Raw genomic sequence first — 18,801 nt, forward strand, 5'->3', positions numbered from 1 at the left:
ATTTCTGCACAATGGCAACAAAGTCTCCTTGTGTGCCAAAATGTGCAAATTATTACTGTGCAGGATTACACAGTATGTAACATGAACAACTTGAAATGTGCAAATGATAATAATCCCATTTACAAAGCTATGCACTGCTCGCACTTTATATTGTTTTGCAATCCCATTAAAAGAGGATTACCAACATTTTTTTGCAGCAACATACAATAAAAACATATAACTAGAAAAGCACTCAGAGAGTGCAGACCTCTGCCAAGGATAGAGAGGAAAACAGGAAACCCATGCAGTAAAGGATCATGAGCTGGAATCAAACCTGCGTCTCTGACACAGTTCTGTTTACAAATCAGCTTCTTAACCAGCTGAGCTATCTGACACCTTGTTCCAATTTTTTGGACGACATACTAACCTATGATGTTTTTGTCATATTTTGGACCACATACTAAAACATACTAAAAAATTCAAAGTGATCCAGAATCCAGGATTCTTTCCGGATTGCCACCAAAATTAAATCAGCTCTTCCTCTTACCATAGTCTACATCCCCTCAAAATTTCATCTGAATCTGCCCAGGCGTTTTTGAGTTATCTTGCTAACAGACAGACAGACAGACACACAAACGCCAGGTGTCACATAACCTCCTTGGTGGAGGTAATTCACCAGACCACAGAATAGACCTGTCTAAAAGCTACTGCAAAAGCCGAAAATCAAAAAGACACGGCAAGACTGATGGAAAATATTTATTGTCACTGAAAGCTAAGCGATTGAAACAATTAAAAGTAAAAAAAAAAAAAAAACACTAATAAAGCAAAAAAAGTACAGAAAAAATCAAGCATTTGACCAATGTGAAAAATATATACAGTACATTCAGAAATTTTAATATTGTTATATGATTGCAATGAGAAATAACTAATATCCAGGGGATCAATCTCTCTACGTCTACATTTGCAAAGTGTGAGAGGCAACAGCCTGGGTGATCATAAACCTAAAAAGATTCCCACCTACTCGGATACAGAAGCTGCCCAGTTGGACCTATGGTTGGATGATATGATTATAACTACCACGAGACAAAATAAATATGTCCACATCACTGACTCTGGCACACTGTTAAGAGGACTGTGCTTTCAAGTTTAATACTGTACCTTTGCAAGTATTGGAACATTGTGAAAAAATGTTATGATCAATAAGCTGGACAGCATCATGGAGTGACGGATTCTTATGGTTTTTGTGAACAAAAAAAAATCATTATTCCTGTGTAGCTGTTTATCCATAAACATTTGCTAGATTGGTGGTGTATTGGTTAGTAGTCGCCTCACTGCTGGCCAGCTTGGCCTGTGTGGAGTTTGCAAGTTCCCTCACCCCTTGTCAGCTGAGATAGGCTCCAGCCCCCTGCTACCCTCCATAGGATAAAGTGGTTATAGGTAATGGATGAATAAATGGATGCTCTTGATTGATTTTGACAAGAAATTGTACTACATTGTGACAGATGAAGGATGTTTTTTGAACCGGTCTTCATGAAGAGTTTACGCTGTTTGCTGACCTAAAGGTGGTTTTATTTCCCTGGATTTCTAAAGTAGATGCAGCGTCACCTACTTTCAAGGTGCAATAGTACTAATGGGCCAAACACTAGCAAGCTAGGGGTCAACCCATCAAGATCCATTTTTAAATAAAACATAAATAAAGGGATTTCAGCAAAGTTTTATGTTGTAGCTTGTGCAACCAATATCGATCTACTCGATTACTAAAAATAGACATTGGTGTCAGCTCTGACAAAAACATATCGGTTGACCTCTACAGCAAACACTCGTAGAATAAAGAATGATCTCACATTTAAGGTGTTCTTTATAATACAAGTGTAGCCAGAGTTTTGACCCTAAAACCCTTCCTGTCACTGGACTGCTGCTTATACGTGTCATTGTATATCATTCCCCTCCTCCTCTTTGTGGCGTTGAAAGCTCATATTCTGCTTTTCCACCAGTTCAGCATAGAGCCCACCTTTCTCCATCAGTTCATCATGGCTGCCCTCCTGCTCTACCATCCCATTGTTGAGGACAACGATGTGATTGGCCTTCTCTGCAACACTCATCTTGTTTGGGATCAACAGCACGGAGCAGTTTTCTGCAGCAGTTTCCTTCAACAAAGCCTGGTAGACCTGTCGGGTACAATCATGACTTAGTGTTACATGAAGAAACTGTAAAGACTGACTGGCAGTTCATGGTTTCCATCTTTGTTGCCGATCTCAAACCCAGAAAAACACACAAGGCTGCTGTGGATGTTTCCGAAAGGCTGTGACTTCACACTTTTTACCGGATATAACAGCTAGTTACAGACTGGGCATGGGATTTGTAGGACTTCCAACTGTGTTTGGGCACCATTTATGGGAAGCATGTTCAAATCAAAGCACCTCTAAATCAACGGTTTGTGTGATCACAAGTTTTGACCTGCACACTGACATCAGAAGAGGGGTCCACTCAGATCCTTGTGGCATTTGATGGAGTTTATGTAATTTGTTACCTTACAGACATGCAAAGCACGAATATTGGCATTGAGCGGAAAGTTGAGAGACAAAGAACTTCTTACCCGGTGTTCATTCTCAGTGTCCAAATCACTGGTGGCGGTGTCCAGGATCAGGATTTTAGGTTTCCTGATTAGAGCTCTAGCAATGGATATGCGTTGTTTCTGGCCCCCAGACACTTGGCCTCCCTTTTCCCCAGCATCTACACAACAAGATGACCATTTACTATTTCTTTCTTCGAGAATACTAAGCATCTTTGCATAGGCAAAAACCACAAGGCAAAAGTAGTGTTTATTCCCTTCATTACTTCTCAGTATTCACACTACCACATGCTGAGTTTGTGGGTCGAACCTGTGTCGTATCCTTTTGAGAGTTCCATGATGAACTCGTGGGCACTGGCCAGTTCGGCAGCCCTGTACATCTTCTCATCAGAAACATCCTCGCAGCCATACTTGATGTTCTCCCGCACAGAGCGAGCAAACAGCACACAGTCCTGGCTAACTACAGCAATCTATAAGCAAACAGAAAGGAAAGAAAAGATCAGAGGCAGCAGAACTGTCACAGCTGAATCAGTGTATAGTTCACAATGAGGATGACAGCAGAATGAAGCTCAGCAAAAACTCAGAATAAAATAATTGTGTGACCAGTAGGGCTGGACCTGAATATCCGAACATTTGGTCGCGACGGTGGTATCCGGATATTAATTTTGAGATCCGAATATTAGCCCGTAAGGACATCATTGTTGTTTGATCAACTTTCTCATGACCACCCACCTTGTCATGTAGGTACTGGTCTTTGTAGCTCTGCAGCGGTTCTCCATCCAGTAGGATCTCCCCTGACTGTGGCTGGTAAAACCTCTCCAGTAGTTTGACACAGGTGGACTTTCCTGATCTGTTAAGTCCCACAAGGGCAGTAATTTGGCCCGGCTTTACCTCCAGAGACACATCCTGGTGGAGAGGGGGATATTTAACATTGTTCACTTTTCAAACATTTAATTGTGAGTAGAATAAATTCACAGGAGAAAAACAAACGTACCTTAAGCACAAGACTCTTCTCATCTGTCTTTCCAGAATAGGAAAATGTAACATTTTTAAACTGAATATGTCCCTTAAGATTTTTTGGCTCCAGTTTGCCATCTGGGGGTAGTTGAGGTTTCCGATCCAAATATTCAAAGATCTTCTGAGAGGCACCGATGGCTTTTTTCACCTCCGGGTAGTAACGCATGACAGCCTGGAGGAGAAGTAGCAATGAGTAAGTAGGCAAAAGACACATGCATGTATACTTTGAACAAAACTGTGGCTCACCTCAACAGAAGAAGCGAACTGTAGCTCGTAAAGAACGAATGACACCAGGTCACCACTGCTAACAACCCCCCTGGTCACAAGCGTCCCCCCGTAGTACAGAATACACAGCTTCAGGGCCAGAGTGGTCATCTGAGGGGAAAAAAAAGGTTGGAATCGTATTTTTTAATTCACATCAAAGTGTAAACATTCAAACAGCATTCCAAAATCACTGGTCATGATGCAGATGTCTGCAGTTTTAAGTGAATTTCTCAAGTAAAAATCTCTAATCTGCATGTGTCATTTTAAAATTTGCACAATGTAAAGCAACAGCACCAGATTCTATAAAAAACTAAAAAAAATTCTGTGCTCTTCAGTGCAGTTGAGTAGCCATTACATACTCAGTTGTAACAAACAGTCAGGTGACAAAAATTCAGAGACGACTTTGGTTGAACTACAGGCTGTATTTACACAGAGCAGAGAGGAGATGATTATGAAAACATATTCAAATATTGTAAAATATATAAAGCATGTTGAGTCACCATTTTTTCCATAGATAAACTGTGTACATATTGATTCCTTTATTTATTTTCCAATTTTTTAATTTAAATAAATGTAACATTTTTTTTCTTTTTTTTATTTATTGCAATACATATTTTGTTATTTTTCAGTTCTCTCTACCTCCAGCTATGGTTGTCCTGTTTTCACAGAGGTGCTGGAGCAAATAAAAATGCCCAGAAAAAGTACAATTAAAATTTCTGACTGTATTTCATTTCCTGTATCCATTTCCTCACTGGCATGGTGGTAGATGACACACACATCTTCAGGTTTTGAAATGCCTCATCAGTAACCTGCAGACAGGTCAGTATTCAACTCACGCTGTTAGCCCAGGTCGAAGCTGCATAGGCTGCTGACTCCTTTTTATTTAGGGCGTAGGTTTCCTCCATCTGCCGTCTGTACCTCTCTGTCTCACCATCCTCATTGGCAAAACTCCTCACTGTCTTCATGTTGGAAAAGGTCTCTGTGGCCACCTGGTTGGCCTTAGCCAATGACTCCTGAACCTTTACAGCAATGGTCTGAAACATGAACGAGAACATGTCAATTTGATGCAGCATTTTCTAGAAATAACAACCACCTTTGATTTGTTTCTTAATGAAACTGATCTGATCTGATTCAAAGTGGATTTTTTCTTGTAGAGTATCACCTGGTGGAAGTGTCCAGTGAGTTTAGGTATGACCCAGATGATCGGCAGTCCCATGCAAGTGAGCAGCGTCATTTTCCAAGACTGCCACAGCATGAAGTACATGAGGAAGCCAAATCGTGCTGTGTACCACATCACAAGACTTAGTTTCTCGCTCAGTGCCTCGCTCATTTCGTTGGTATCCGTGGTAATGCGGGACACGAGTTCACCTGAGACAGGAGCTGTGCATTAGCCTCCAGAAATTCTCAAACCAATGATTAGCTTAGATTGGCATTCGTAAAAAAAAGAAAACATACACTATACACATGTGGGGTGTATACATAATTTACCAGTTTTAGCAGCATCAAAGAAAGCAATCTCCTGCTTCAGCACAGCCTGGAAGACGGCTCCCTGCACCGCGGTATGTATGAGGCTCATGGTGACATTGTACATGAGGTCACACACAAACTCAAGCACAGCACTGCAGCACACAACAGAGAACACATTAATACTGTAAATCACAAAAGCATAATGCTACACAACTACTTATATTCCGAACTTTGAAGATGTTCATAATAAGCTACTGTCAAGATTCATTTGTAGACATTTGCTAAAAAGAAACCATTAACCAAATCCCTTCTCCAGGGATGAATGATTTGTTTGTGGTAATACCTGAATAACTTTAAATTCTGTGTAAATGCATCCATGACTGTGCTTAGCTTTGTTTAAATACGTTTGCCATGTTTACATAAAGACACTTCAAGAGGGCCAGTGCTGCAGGGGGAACTGGGAGCGGTTTAATGTTGCACAAAGACAATATTTGAACGAGGATAGCAGCTATATTTAAATACGGTACAATTTTTGCTATTTTAAGGCACAATCTCCTAAGAGCTCTTTGCTAGTAAAAGGAGAAAGTATTTAAAGACTTGTGACTAGAGTTTGGAGCACCCAAATACGGGACATTACCTGGCAACAGTCATCAGTGTCATCATTGTGATGGCCTCCGTGAATGCATCAGGTGCTTCTTCATTTTGGATCCAGTCAGCCACACGACCAGTATACTGAGGCATAGCCATCTCACCTGAGGTCAGGAGATCATGCTATCACATATTGATCTTTGCGGAAGTAAACACTGACTTTAACTGCCCACAGACTCAGTGGACAATGATTGAACTTACTGACCTATGACTATGACTTATTTGCCTGCTAGTATGACGTCATTTTCTTGATGTTATTATCGTTTGCAGTTTAAACAAATACCACAGTGGAATCACTAAGATGAAATTAAGCTGTACTTGTTTCTAAAATTGCTAAAACTAACAACTTTGGGAGTGAAACTACTAACACTGAGCAAAAACTGCTGGATGTAACAGTTCAAACACTCTGCAGGTGCATGACAACACTATTCAGACCTCAGAGGTGTTGTCTGACGTACCATAAGACGAGAGAAACACTAGAATCAGCACAGCAACAAAACGCCCGCCGTAAGGCCGCATGTATCCTAAAAGTCTCTTCAGAGGGGTACTAGTGTCCACTTTGGGCTTTTGGGATGGCGTCCTCGTCAGCCAAGATGACACATACCGACTCCAGTAGAGCCAGGCCACCACTGTCACCCCATAACCCTGTAACACCTGCAGGACAAATACATGAAACATGAAACATATCCTTTATAAATGAGGTACACTATATGAAATAAATCACTTTGTGCTTCAGGTGTCTCGGGTTGAGCAAAACACATCATCTAATCACACACTATTATTTTCAGTTTCCCCATGATTACATTTGCATGCAAACCTTTTAGATGATGCACTGGAAGCACATGAATTAAAAAATGTGGTTTGAGTTTAATCCTGGACCTGCATCTGTCACCTCCTAATATAAATAAAAATATGTTACGAAAAATGACTCTCACCCTTTCCCAGGAGTGCCACCCCCACAGCTGATCCATTGTGGACTGCCCCAGCGCCCACAGAAGAGAGATGTACACTGGGAAGTGGAAGCAAAGCACCCCTACACTCTGGAGCCCCTCGAAGCTTCTCATCCAGGGGAGGCTTCCAGGGTAGGTGAAGGCGAAGAAGATGAGGAGGGAGGCCCTGATCAGCGCTCCTCCCCACAGGGTGATGAAGGGATGTGAGAGGAGGAGAGGCGAGAACTGGGCCAGGCGGATGGCGTGCACCATGCACACATCCAGGCACATGCACAGCAAAGGGAAGAAGTAGCTCATTTTCTGCATAATGAGCAGGATCTGCAAAGATAAGAAGATCATTGGCTAAAAAGAACATCACTACCTTCAATCTTTATATGAAAATCTTCACTTAGGAAGGAGCTCAAGATTCTAAGGGGACACAACACCAGTTTCCCCTCCTATATGACCGACGAGGCGGGCCGCCTCGCTGGTAAAGGCCACCGCCTCATTACAATTTTGCCGACATTGCCGTCTCACTGGTCCGCGCCAAAAAAAAAAAAAAAAAAAGTAATGCTAAATATTAGAAAGCATTGACACATAAGTCCAGTATATTCGCCGCTGAAATCAACAAGTCAGAATGGCAGCCTTTTCTCGCCGTGGCTGAAGACAGCAAGGCACATCCCCATTGGTCGGTAACACTCAGTTCTCGTATGACATCCTGCGAGATCGTGTTTCAAATGTCGGTCGTTCCGATTGGCGAACGTTCCTAGCGTCAACATGAAAATTTTATTTAATTTAGTTTTTGGAAATGGCTACAAATACAACAAAATGTGCTCCAAATTGTGCCAGAATGCCCCATTTTGCATCTGATTTTTCAGCCCTTGCCTACACCCCACCACCTCACAGCCATTTCAACCCAGGGGAAACACTGCAACACACATCCTGAAAAAGGAATTTGGAGTGTTGCCTTTAAGCAAGAGGTTCAGGATGCCAAAATGTTAAATGAGCAAGAATAAACTGATTTCATTCCCCATCAAGATAAGTATGGTTTTATGGTTTTCATACACTGTAACACAAGTATTCATATTCAATTTTCAATATGTATACTCATCAGGACACACCTGTATATATCTATACGTAAATTCACCATATCATACCTGCACATATTCATATGTAAATTCATGATGCCTTTTACACCGTCTTTGTTATATATTTTTTTTATAAAATCTAGATTTCTAGCCTTACTGTACTTTTGTAATTCTTGTCCTGCCTCCTTCACGCCTTATCTGTATTTAACTGCTGCAATGTGTGAATTTCCCTGGGGGAGGGATCAATAAAGTTTATTTTATCAAAGTGGTTTTATGACCTCTTATTTAACAGGGTCACTAGTTTGACTGTAGCTGGGTTTTTACTATTAAAAATGAATGTCCTTCTGATTACTTGACACACTGCTGGTCAAGCAGATCGGCTGTGCAGTAATTGTGTACTATTGTCTCTGAAATCAGACTGTTTTTTTTGCCTAAATTCTTGTATTTATGAAGACCTGCGTGAATGTGAAGTATGATCGATCTCCCCTATCTATCTATCTATCTATCTATCTATCTATCTATCTATCTATCTATCTATCTATCTATCTATCGACAGATTTTTACATTTCAACAAGAACTCCGATAGGGGCAGGTGTTCTTTCTTCAACATATCCAACACAGAAATATGTTGAATGTGCCCCAAGATTGGCATGAGCTGTTTAGGTGAAGGGGTTTATACATTACTAAATGAACTAATAAATCATGAAAGAGACATGAAAGAGAACAGAATACTAAATCATGCCTAGTTGTTTGTTTACTTAATAGAAACAATATAAGTGAGAAAAGCTGATCTATAGGCGTTGAATATTTGAAAGCAATACAGAGAGCCTGAGAGTCTTATTGCTTTATATTCCATTATAATTTTAAGTGTTTTAAGTGTTTATTGTGTCTATCTACCTATCTTAAAATGAAAGTCAGTCTTCTATTATTGCACAGTGTGCACGTCAGAACACAAAATAGGAATATGTATTACTAATGGGCAGAAACAGGTAGAATAAAGAGACACAAGTCTTACTAATCTTTTCCAATAACAGATGTAGTAATGGACTTAACATCCTGCTCACAGTTTAGCAGTTCACTGACAAAAAATATTTGACTTTGCTTTCACTTTGCTGCAGATGGTTTTCTGCTTTACTTTCATTTTCTCCTACACTGCTGATTTCTTTGAAACACCCTCGCGGTAACTCCACTGCAAACCCTCTCAGCGCATAGAAACACGAACAAATCAGCTAAACACTCTCATCTTCAACTATTATTATCATTAATAACGTATGCAGCTACAGAACCGGTTAGCTAGGTTATGCTAGTATCATAAACTCGGAGTACTTACCCTATTTCCTTCCAACAAGGCAAGTTTGGTGTGACGGCGTTTGTCACAAAGCTAAATAAGACTTCAAAACTACACCGAAACAAGCTAAAATTCTGTATTTAATTCGCTCGAACCGGCACCCTGTTTACTCGTCGACCAAACGTGTAACAACTGTTAGAACGAAACCGAAACTAACTATTTATGGTGCTGTTCAAGCGGAAAGTCCCTTGTTTATGGGTCCACAATGCCGGAGAAACACCAAGAAAAATAACACTTACATTCCCTTAAGCAGTGCCGTATTTACTCCAACATCTTCTTTCGAAACTTCTACAAAATAAAAATATCATTTGAACTGTATGGTGACACGGTACTGTTTCCTGAAAGGAAACAAACAGTAAAACAGCGACACCAAGCGACGAGGAGAGGGAATTGCAACAACTTTATGACCTCAACTTTTAACCCTGTAGAGCAGGGGTCCATCCATCCATCCATCCATCCATCCATCCATTCTCTATAAACCGCTTTATCCTCACTGGGGTCGCGGGGGGTGCTGGAGCCTATCTCAGCTGACACGGGCGAAGGCAGAGGACACCCTGGACAGGTCGCCAGTCTGTCGCAGGGCTACATATACAGACAAACAATCACACTCACATTCACACCTATGGGCAATTTAGAGTTATCAATTAACCTCAGCTTTTGGACTGTGGGAGGAAGCCGGAGTGCCCGGAGAAAACCCATGCATGCACAGGGAGAACATGCAAACTCCATGCAGAAAGATCCCAGCCTCAATGAGAATCTTTGGGATGTTCTGGAGAAGACTGTGCAGCGGTCCGACTCTCCCATCATCAATATGAGATCTTGGTGGAACATTAATGCATCTCTGGACAGAAATAAAGGCTGTGACATTGGAGAAGCTTATCAAAACGATGCCACAGCGAATGAGTGCCATACTCAAAGCTAAAGGCAGTCCAACAAAATATTAGAGTGTACAACTTTTTTTGGCCGGGCAGTGTATGTGAAATTCATTTAAAAAAACAAAAAAAAAACAAAGACGTGCTGCCATCTATTCTCAGACTTGTGGAGCCCTTGAAGGTGCCTGCTCTTCCTCTTTGCTTCCAGTCTTGTGTTGCTACCCATTTTGTCTGTAATCCCCAACAGAGCAGAAACTTTGAACTCTTTAACAGTTTCCTTCCTTTGCCCTTCTTTCATGTTCCAAGGATGGGATGAGCAAGGCTATAAATGTTCTGACTATTTTAAGCAGCCTCTTTGCAAGCCCCGATAAATCACTGAGAATATTTGTCCTTTCATGTGTATTTTGAAATGTCAATAAAGTACATCTTTGACAGATTTGTTGCGAAAGGAAAGCCTGTTCTCCTTAACACACATTTCTCTTCAGTATTTTGGGTCTTAGTAATTTCAGTGGGGTTTAGTTAACAACTTAGACATAATGGAAATTTTATAGTTTGATTCCAATATTTTTTCAACTCATTATATTTAAATCTGAAAAAGGAATCTATCCTAATTGCTGTCCTAAATGGTATTCAGACCTAAATTTGAAGTATTTAAAGTATTGCTGTAGGTTAACTTTTCTGTAAGTAAAATTTTGATCCACATAGTAAGTCTGAACTACAATATAGTACAAAGTACCATTAAATGGAAGTACAAAGAGTTAAATACAGCGGGAAACTTGGGTAAATGCATTTAGTTACTTCCACCACTGATAATAATATTGAATTGAGAGCAGACATTAAGTAGTTTTTACCTCTGTAGGCCCATAGGTGGGGTTTAATACCACAAATTTCTGCTTCGTATCTCTAAAAGCATTCTAAACTATACCATTTTACTAATCTTACACTGCTGAGATGGGTTTGGCCCTAAAATCACAGGCAGCTTGTGGTGATAACTTAACTGCTGAACTTCCTGATAAAACTCTCAGAAATTCAATACAAACACCCAAAGAGGAAAAAAACAAATAAATGCCATCTGTAAACGGTGAGGAACATGTGGCTAAATTTTTATTTGTGTCACCTTGTGGGTCTTAATCTGAATATATAAATTTGTCAGTTATGGTCTGTATGTCTCTAATTCTCTATTGACGAGGATTATGACTGTTTTTGGCTCCTTTTGTATGTTGTTTCAAATGTGCCATATAGATAACAGTGACTTGAGTTCATTTAATAGTCAGTGGGTTAATATAAGAGTGTTTTTGTTAGTTTTTGTGAATATTATTGTGTAAATTGCGGAAAATAAAATGTGTAACTCCCCCTTTAGTAGTCGCAGTAGTCGTAGTAGTAATAGTAGTTGTTGTAGTAATATTAGTAGTCTGATGTTACAAAATAGTTCAAATGACAGAGATGTCACTTTTTGCAATCATTTGATTAAATTAGAAAAACGCATTCTCATTCTTTTTCTTCTTCTTCCTCTTCTACTACTACAAGTAGTTATTATTCTTCCTCCTTCTCCTCTTCTTCTTCGTCAACTACTTCTACATCATTTAATTCTAATTATTATTAATAATAACATTGTCATGAATAATTTACAAAAAATTAAATATCACTTTCTGTAATTGTTATTAAATTGTATTATCATCATTCTATATCTTCTTATAATAAAATAAAATAATAAAGTCCTGCTGCTGCTGAACGAGCGGACATAACTTGCGCATGCTCAGTCGGTGTGGCTCAGTCATGGCAGCTGCCAGTGAGACGCTCCTGAAATCCGACAGCTGTGGACGTTTCAGAGACATTTACTGAAATAAAACGAGAGCTAACAGCAGGCAGATGCTGTTTTTTAATGTCAGGGCGACGATGGAGTAACAAGCCGACAGAGGGGAAACTTGTGATCTGTTCTGGATGGAACCGACGGGTCTACAAGACGTTTTCAAATGTATAACACTATGTAAGCAAACACGAAGCCAAAAAAATGTCACTTTAAACGCTCTATGTTAGTCTAGTCTGCATGACGGGTTAGTAAGGTTTAGCTACACATCGAGACATTCTTCATGGCCAACGTTACAGCCTTTAAGGTTTAGCTTTTTTCCGTGAATGTCCGGCCCTGCAACGCCTACTTCTACTTAAAATTCAAAAACATCTGGATGTGCTCACGTGGCTGCGTTGGTTTAAATGCGGAGTTAGTGGGTCTGAATGGACTAACTAGATGAAAGCTTATTGCTTACTTGAATGCAGAAGGCTTCAGCAGTCTGCGTCTTGTGTTTTATTTAGCCATTGCAGCAATGGAGGATATTGGTCTCCTTCCCAAACCCACCCATGACCCCCCACTCCACAGACCCACAGTCACTGAGACTTTCGGGCTGCATCACATCCCACCAGGTAGGTACAAGCTCAGGAACTGCAGCAGGTAATGTCAACAACAGAATAAGTGCATGTGCGCATTCTTTTGTCAGAGCATCTGCAGGTCACTGATGCAAGCAGGAAATCTGAGGTGGACAGAGATGGAGCATCGAGGAAAAGGTCTCATTCTGTGATCATAGCAGAGTCTCAGATGATTCCCCAATTTCCTGTACAGATCCCTTCACCTGTGGGTGCTGACACTAGTAAGTCACAGCTGGTAAACTCCTGTTAATCGTGCATTTAACCACTACACCAGTGTTTTGAGGGAGCAGCGTCTTATTTAGATGAAAGCACAATTTCATCGTTTGTCTTATTAGTTAGAATTTGCCCTGTAGTATAGATCTGTTCACCTAAACTACTCTAAAATATTGAGAAGGGGCAGCAGAGAAAACACATTTTCTCAAGTATCTCTTTGTAGCTTTGCTGATGGATAGTTGTGTTTTTTATCTGCTGACGGTTTTAAATGTCCACATATGAAATGAAAATTCAGGTGTTTAAAATAAAAAAAATTACAACAGCATCAAAAATCTAGTGCATATCATGGAAAGTAGAATTTTCACCAAATGACTATTTGGGAAGATTCTAGAATAATTGAGGTGGTTTTGAACTGGGGTACATGGAAAAAAAGCTGTTTCAAACCTTTCTCATGTGGTGGAATTCTGATGGAGGAATCCAAAATATGTTTCTGCTTTGGATGACACTCATATCAGGCTTTACTTTCATCATAAAGAGCTTTGTGGCACTGATTTAGATGGTCTAAAAAAAAAAAACTAGTCGTGTAGCTAAAACACTTCCATACGAACAAATCTTTTTGGAACAAATCTCCCTTTTTGGTGTCTTTCTGATGCTCTTTGTTTCTTTTGCTGTGCACATATGGATCCCTCATGAAGATTTTTAAAGAAACAATGTGTCCAAGTAGTGCTAAATCAGTTGTTCAAGTCAGACAAACTTGACTTATACATTGATTTTCATCAGAGAAAATGAAAATCGACCAAAAAAGTTGTACATTGTGCATCCCTAATATGTGTATAGTCTTGATTAGAGCCACATATAACTGTATTAAAGTGGGTGCATATGCTATTGAGATACTGGGGGAAAACAAGCTAATGAGTAAGATAGGAAAAAATGAGTTTCTGAGTTAAATTAAAGAGCTAAATGCACCACTGCTTGAGTTATTATCACACAGGGATGTTTTTAATGTAAGAATAGTTTTGTGAACACTAATATCAAGCCTCCTTGAGTGTGCAGAATAATATCAGAATATTGTTTTTCTTCAAAACACATTCTAACTATATCCCAACTTTTATTGGGTTTTTTTTGAGGCCAGTATCAGTATTTGAGAGTTTAACCTGAATGATAGCAATTTACACAAACACATGATAGACACATATGTGACATTTTTTGTGACCAAGTAATGTAATTATCAGGGAATTTTAAACTGTACAATGAACTCAAACATATATTTGTTCTTCAGTTTTTTGCCACTTCTCTTCTGAAATATATACACAATATGTTTATAAAGAGGGCTGCACAGTGGCGTAGTGGTTAGCACTTTCGCCTTGCAGCAAGGAGATCTCTGGTTCAGATCCTGGGGTGGGCCTGGGATCTTTCTGCATGGAGTTTGCATGTTCTCCCTGTGCATGCGTGGGTTCTCTCTGGGCACTCCGGCTTCCTCCCACAGTCCAAATATATGCTGAGGTTAATTGGTTACTCTAAATTACCCGTAGGTGTGAATGGGAGTGTGATTGTTTGTCTGTATATGTAGCCCTGTGACAGACTGGCGACCTGTCCAGGGTGTCCCCTGCCTTCGCCCGAATTAGCTGGGATAGGCTCCAGCACCCCCCGCGACCCTAGTGAGGATAAAGCGGTGTGTAGAGAATGGATGGATGTTTATAAAGACATATCTGCAATATATTCATATTTGCACATTTTAATTACCATGGTTTTACTATCCTGACACATCCTATCAGACATGATGCTCCCATGCCAGAAACTGCTTTTTTATTCTAAGCAGAATTATCGTGTTGAGCAGATGCCATCCTGAGACAGGACAACACAAGAGATAATTTTAAAAAATAGGTTACCAGTTTTGGTCTAAGGATGCAAGTATTCCAGTCTGAACAGGAAAGAATAATATAGCTCAGTCATTACTGGAATATTTATTTGGAAGCCTTTTGAAAACTCAAAATGGGTTTTCTGAGAGCCTGTGTATCTCCACTTCCAATAATAACGAAGCTGTTTTTCTCCCGTTTGTTTGTTTTTACAGCATTCCGTAATACAGCTGCCAAAAATGGAAACACTAATTTGGATAAGATAGACGCAGCGAGAGCCAACGCCAAAGTCGCAGATCCGTCCAAGTGGAAGCAAAACAAGCAGAAACAGCTGAGAATGGAGGGAAAAGCATATGTAAGCAAACGCAAAAAAGACGGCGAGATTGTCACCAAGCAGTCCAGAGCAATGGGACCAAGATGCACCTCGGACGCATGCAAAAAGGCATCGAACCGACTCTGCAATGAAATCACAGAAGAGGCGAGGAAGAGAGTGTTTGATGAATTCTGGCAACACATGAACTGGTCTCAGAGAAAACTATATGTAGCAGGACACGTCGACCGCGACCCCGTGGAAAGGTCTCGGGCGGTGGGCTCGCAGTCTAGGAGATCAGTTTCACTACGTTATCACTTGATGGTGGAGGGCAAAAGGAAGCAAGTGTGTAAGAACATGTTCCTGTCCACGCTGGGGGTCGGAGAGTGGTCTGTGCTCAACTGGGCGCAGAGAGGAGCCATGAAAAAGAGGGAAACAAATGAAAATAAATCAGAAAAGAGGCTACCCATGCCTCAGTACCAACAGAGGATCTCTACTCCTGCAGCTCTCAGCAACACTATGGAAGTTACTCAGGGTGAGCCGATTTTCTTTATTTCTGACTGATTTACACAACAAGTTCGACCAGTATTTTCCTGCCAATTACTGGTGTTGTTTTACAGCACTGTAAATTGAACATCTTTAGATTTGCAGTAAACCTGCTGGATTCATGAGTAATTTAAAGATGTTGACCAGAAGTAGGGTTTTTTTTTAGCATTCCCACCTGAAAGTTGGTCAATAAAAGCTCCACAATTTTGTGGCCAAGATAAACAACCCTGGGTTCGTTGGATAAGAGACGCTTGTGTATCGGCTCTAAAGATTCTCAAATGCAACTCACTCAAATATGATGCAAGAGAAATAAAGCACAACAATGCTACATCTATTTTAGTCACAATAGCACTAAGCAGTGTCTTCTCTAAATTTGTTATAACAACAGATACAGCCACCTCCAGGATGGAAAGAGTAACTAGACATCAGGCTACCCTCCAATAGTCACCAAAAGATAGTAATTGATTATCAGACAAATTCTGAAAACCAATATGAAGTGAAAACAGTCAGTTATAGACAGACACTGTCCTTTACAAAATTGGTCCTTGTGATTTTTGGATGGTATTTACTTATTTAAATCAAAAGCATGGCATCTTTTCAGAGGTTGAAGGACAGCAAAGGTAATTAGCAAACTCACAGTTTGTACTTATGCTGGTGTTGATGCATTGTGTTCGATATAAGCTTTACTTTTGTACTTTTTCTGCAATGTAGCACAGTGTAAACAATGTTAGCCTTCTTCTAACATTTTAACTCCGCCTCGGAGCTCCATTCATACTTTGATGCCCCTCAATAATATATATTTATAAAATTAAAGGAATGTCATGAAGATGCAATGACTAGTTGACTCGTGGATTGAATTAACAGCAAACAATCTTTGGTTGGAGGCATCCCCAACTTGACAAATATTTGACAATAACAGGTTGTGAAATATGCTGCAGCCCTACTTATCACATTAAGCAACCTGAGAATTAGTGCCATTATTTTCCACTTCTTATTTTCACGCTTAGCCAGTGTTTAGCAGCAACAGTGTGGTGTATCACAGTAATGTCTTGTGCATGTTCATGACTATCCCTGTTTTTTCAGAACAAGTGACTCCCACTGACAAAGAACCAGAGGGGCCAATCAGAAAGAAATCCAGAGTGGCCAAGCCGCTAACATGGAAACAAAATCGACAGAAGCAGCTCAGGATGGAAGGAAAACCGTACATCAGCAAACGGAAGAAAGACGGTGCAACTGTAACTAAAGCTCAGAGAACAATGGGACCAAGATGCACGTCTAGCGCCTGTAAAAGGGCATCAAACCGCTTCTGTGCTGACTTCAGTGAAGAAGCAAGAAGCCAACTGTTCACTACTTTCTGGCAGTGTATGAACTGGGCTCAGAGAAAGATCCACGTGGCCGGACTAGTCGACTGCGATCCGGTGGAAAGAACCCGAGCGCCGTGGACACAGTCGAGAAGATCAGTGTCGATGCGATACCATTTGTTAGCCAATGGTGACAGAAAGCAAGTGTGCAAAAAGATGTTCCTCTCCACTCTAGGAATCGGAGAGTGGTCAGTGCTTAACTGGGCACAAAGTGCATCCCAGCCAGACATTTCAGTGGAAAACACTACAAAGCGAACGCAGAGAAAGTCTCGTAAAGCCTCAGAGCATGTTTTCCTGAAAGAGTTCCTCGAGAGCTTACCCAAAGTGCCCTCTTACTGCTTCGGGACGTCCATGTCTAAACTGTATCTCGAGCCAGTCTTCTCAAACATGTCAGAGGTGTACAGGCACTACTACAACCACTGCTTAGAGAAGAAGGCGACCCCGCTCTCTCGGCAGGTTTTCTGTGCCGTGTTTAAAAAGATGGATTTAGGACTGTGCGACTCTAAAAAGGATCAGGCTTGTTCTTTTGGTACGACAGGAAATTTATTTAATGATCTCTGGGAGGAATACTGTATGGAAAGAGGAGCTCAAGCAGAAAAAGCTGGTAACTAGTAGAGAAAGATCCATGTTGGAGATCATTGCTATGTTGATACCAGCTGAGTATTCCTCCATTCAAACAACTATACTCAATGATCTTTATTATATTCCATTAAGCATAGGTAGTTGTTGCTTTTTCAGCAGCCAGACTGTCTACATGTAGCTGAAACAGTTGTTTTCCATAAGTGTAATTATTTAAGCACTACATCCTTTTTGTCCAAGTTGCTCCTTTGAAATTTTAGTTATTTTGTGATTCTTTGTCAGCCATCAAATGGCATCACTACAGAAGGCGTAAAAGGATTTGCTAAAACATTCATCTGCCAATCTGCTGTTGTGAATGTCAGTGAATGTGAATGTGAATGCTCAAAGTGTCTGAAAGGACTTGAAACTACTCAAAGTATTTATTTTTCCTTGTGAATTAAATAGGAACAAATAACCAAAGCACTTCGTAGAATCCTTTCGGAGTTAGAGCTTGACTCAAGGTTGAGTTTTTTGGACTGATGTGTGTGCATGTCCTTCTACGCTGGTTTGAAAGGGTCTTTTAGGCCCCTCACACCCTGTAGCCTTTTAAACATGACTGGTCCAGTGATATTTAGCTGCAACAGCTTTGGTGTGCCATTCAGGTATATGACCTTATCTAGATAGGTATATCTAGAACATTTATGGTAACTCAGCAATTTGATCCGTGTTTGTGTCCACCCAAAGTAAATGCTAATTAAGCCAGCTATTGCTACATAATTTAATGTAATTATTTACCTGCTTTAACACAATCAGTCATTTATTTCTGTGTACATGCTGCAAATGTACAAAAGGACATTTGATCACCAAACCAAACCAACATATTATTTCCTTCTATGTGTATATATCGACAGTTTTTGTAATCATGGACCACAGGATTGTCACAACGCACAACTGGACGAGCCCCCAGTAGAGGGCAGAACCACGCCCATGCATGACACTCTGTATCAGTTTTGATCATCCTATGTATATCCCTTCCTACTTGATCTGGTGACCTCTAACTCCACAACTGAGCAGGGGACCTTAGACTGATCTTCAGTGCCTAGTTTGATTATCCTGACTTCAGCACTTGCAGAGATATCTGACCGGACATACACACCCACCCACCCACATGCATACATACTTACCCAGCCAGATACCGAAGCGAATGCAGTAACCCCGCTGACGTACGTCAGGCGTGGTAAATAATCATCACTCTGCCCTGCAAAGATAAGTGTTTTCTGTGTTTAGTTTCAGAGGATTGGCTTGTTACCTCAGTTATAGTAGTAACAGTGTGACACTACCAACACTGAGGT

General features: G+C 40.5%; 2 protein-coding genes across 4 annotated transcripts; one reads left to right on the forward strand and one right to left on the reverse strand.

Annotated features, from left to right (window-relative positions):
- Positions 1-763: 763 nt before the first annotated feature.
- Positions 764-9,656, reverse strand: tap1 (transporter 1, ATP-binding cassette, sub-family B (MDR/TAP)). 2 transcript variants are annotated; one of them, XM_022199593.2, is made up of 13 exons: positions 9,552-9,656; positions 6,883-7,215; positions 6,406-6,601; positions 5,937-6,051; positions 5,321-5,451; positions 4,995-5,200; positions 4,669-4,866; positions 3,815-3,943; positions 3,546-3,740; positions 3,284-3,457; positions 2,862-3,021; positions 2,576-2,712; positions 764-2,147 (listed from the first exon to the last, which is right to left on the reverse strand). In XM_022199593.2, the coding sequence occupies exons 2-13, from the start codon at positions 7,201-7,203 to the stop codon at positions 1,908-1,910; spliced, it is 2,202 nt and encodes a 733-aa protein (XP_022055285.2). In that variant the 5' UTR covers positions 7,204-7,215; positions 9,552-9,656; the 3' UTR covers positions 764-1,907. The 2 variants fall into 2 exon arrangements, with proteins under 2 accessions (XP_022055285.2, XP_022055284.2); XM_022199592.2 differs by lacking the exon at positions 9,552-9,656 and adding an exon at positions 9,295-9,451.
- Positions 9,657-11,943: 2,287 nt separating this feature from the next.
- LOC110954860 (uncharacterized) lies at positions 11,944-17,929 on the forward strand. 2 transcript variants are annotated; one of them, XM_022199594.2, is made up of 5 exons: positions 11,944-12,171; positions 12,495-12,602; positions 12,677-12,826; positions 14,890-15,519; positions 16,614-17,929. In XM_022199594.2, the coding sequence occupies exons 1-5, from the start codon at positions 12,126-12,128 to the stop codon at positions 17,501-17,503; spliced, it is 1,824 nt and encodes a 607-aa protein (XP_022055286.1). In that variant the 5' UTR covers positions 11,944-12,125; the 3' UTR covers positions 17,504-17,929. The 2 variants fall into 2 exon arrangements, with proteins under 2 accessions (XP_022055286.1, XP_022055287.1); XM_022199595.2 differs by lacking the exon at positions 12,677-12,826.
- Positions 17,930-18,801: the final 872 nt, after the last annotated feature.

This window comes from Acanthochromis polyacanthus, chromosome 12 (assembly GCF_021347895.1).
Source record: "Acanthochromis polyacanthus isolate Apoly-LR-REF ecotype Palm Island chromosome 12, KAUST_Apoly_ChrSc, whole genome shotgun sequence".
Classification (NCBI taxonomy): Eukaryota; Metazoa; Chordata; class Actinopteri; family Pomacentridae; genus Acanthochromis; species Acanthochromis polyacanthus.

Bases quoted from the DNA above. Each gene is read 5' to 3' on its own strand.
- LOC110954860 (XM_022199594.2), top strand. From the start codon at position 12,126: ATGGAACCGACGGGTCTACAAGACGTTTTCAAATGTATAACACTAT. The intron at 12,827-14,889 runs GTAAGTCACAGC...TTGTTTTTACAG, and splicing joins ACCTGTGGGTGCTGACACTA to CATTCCGTAATACAGCTGCC. The intron at 15,520-16,613 runs GTGAGCCGATTT...CTGTTTTTTCAG, and splicing joins CACTATGGAAGTTACTCAGG to AACAAGTGACTCCCACTGAC.
- tap1 (XM_022199593.2), bottom strand. From the start codon at position 7,203: ATGCAGAAAATGAGCTACTTCTTCCCTTTGCTGTGCATGTGCCTGGAT. The intron at 5,452-5,936 runs GTAATGTCCCGT...TGTGTGCTGCAG, and splicing joins ACACTGATGACTGTTGCCAG to TGCTGTGCTTGAGTTTGTGT. The intron at 3,458-3,545 runs GTACGTTTGTTT...CCTCTCCACCAG, and splicing joins AGAAGAGTCTTGTGCTTAAG to GATGTGTCTCTGGAGGTAAA.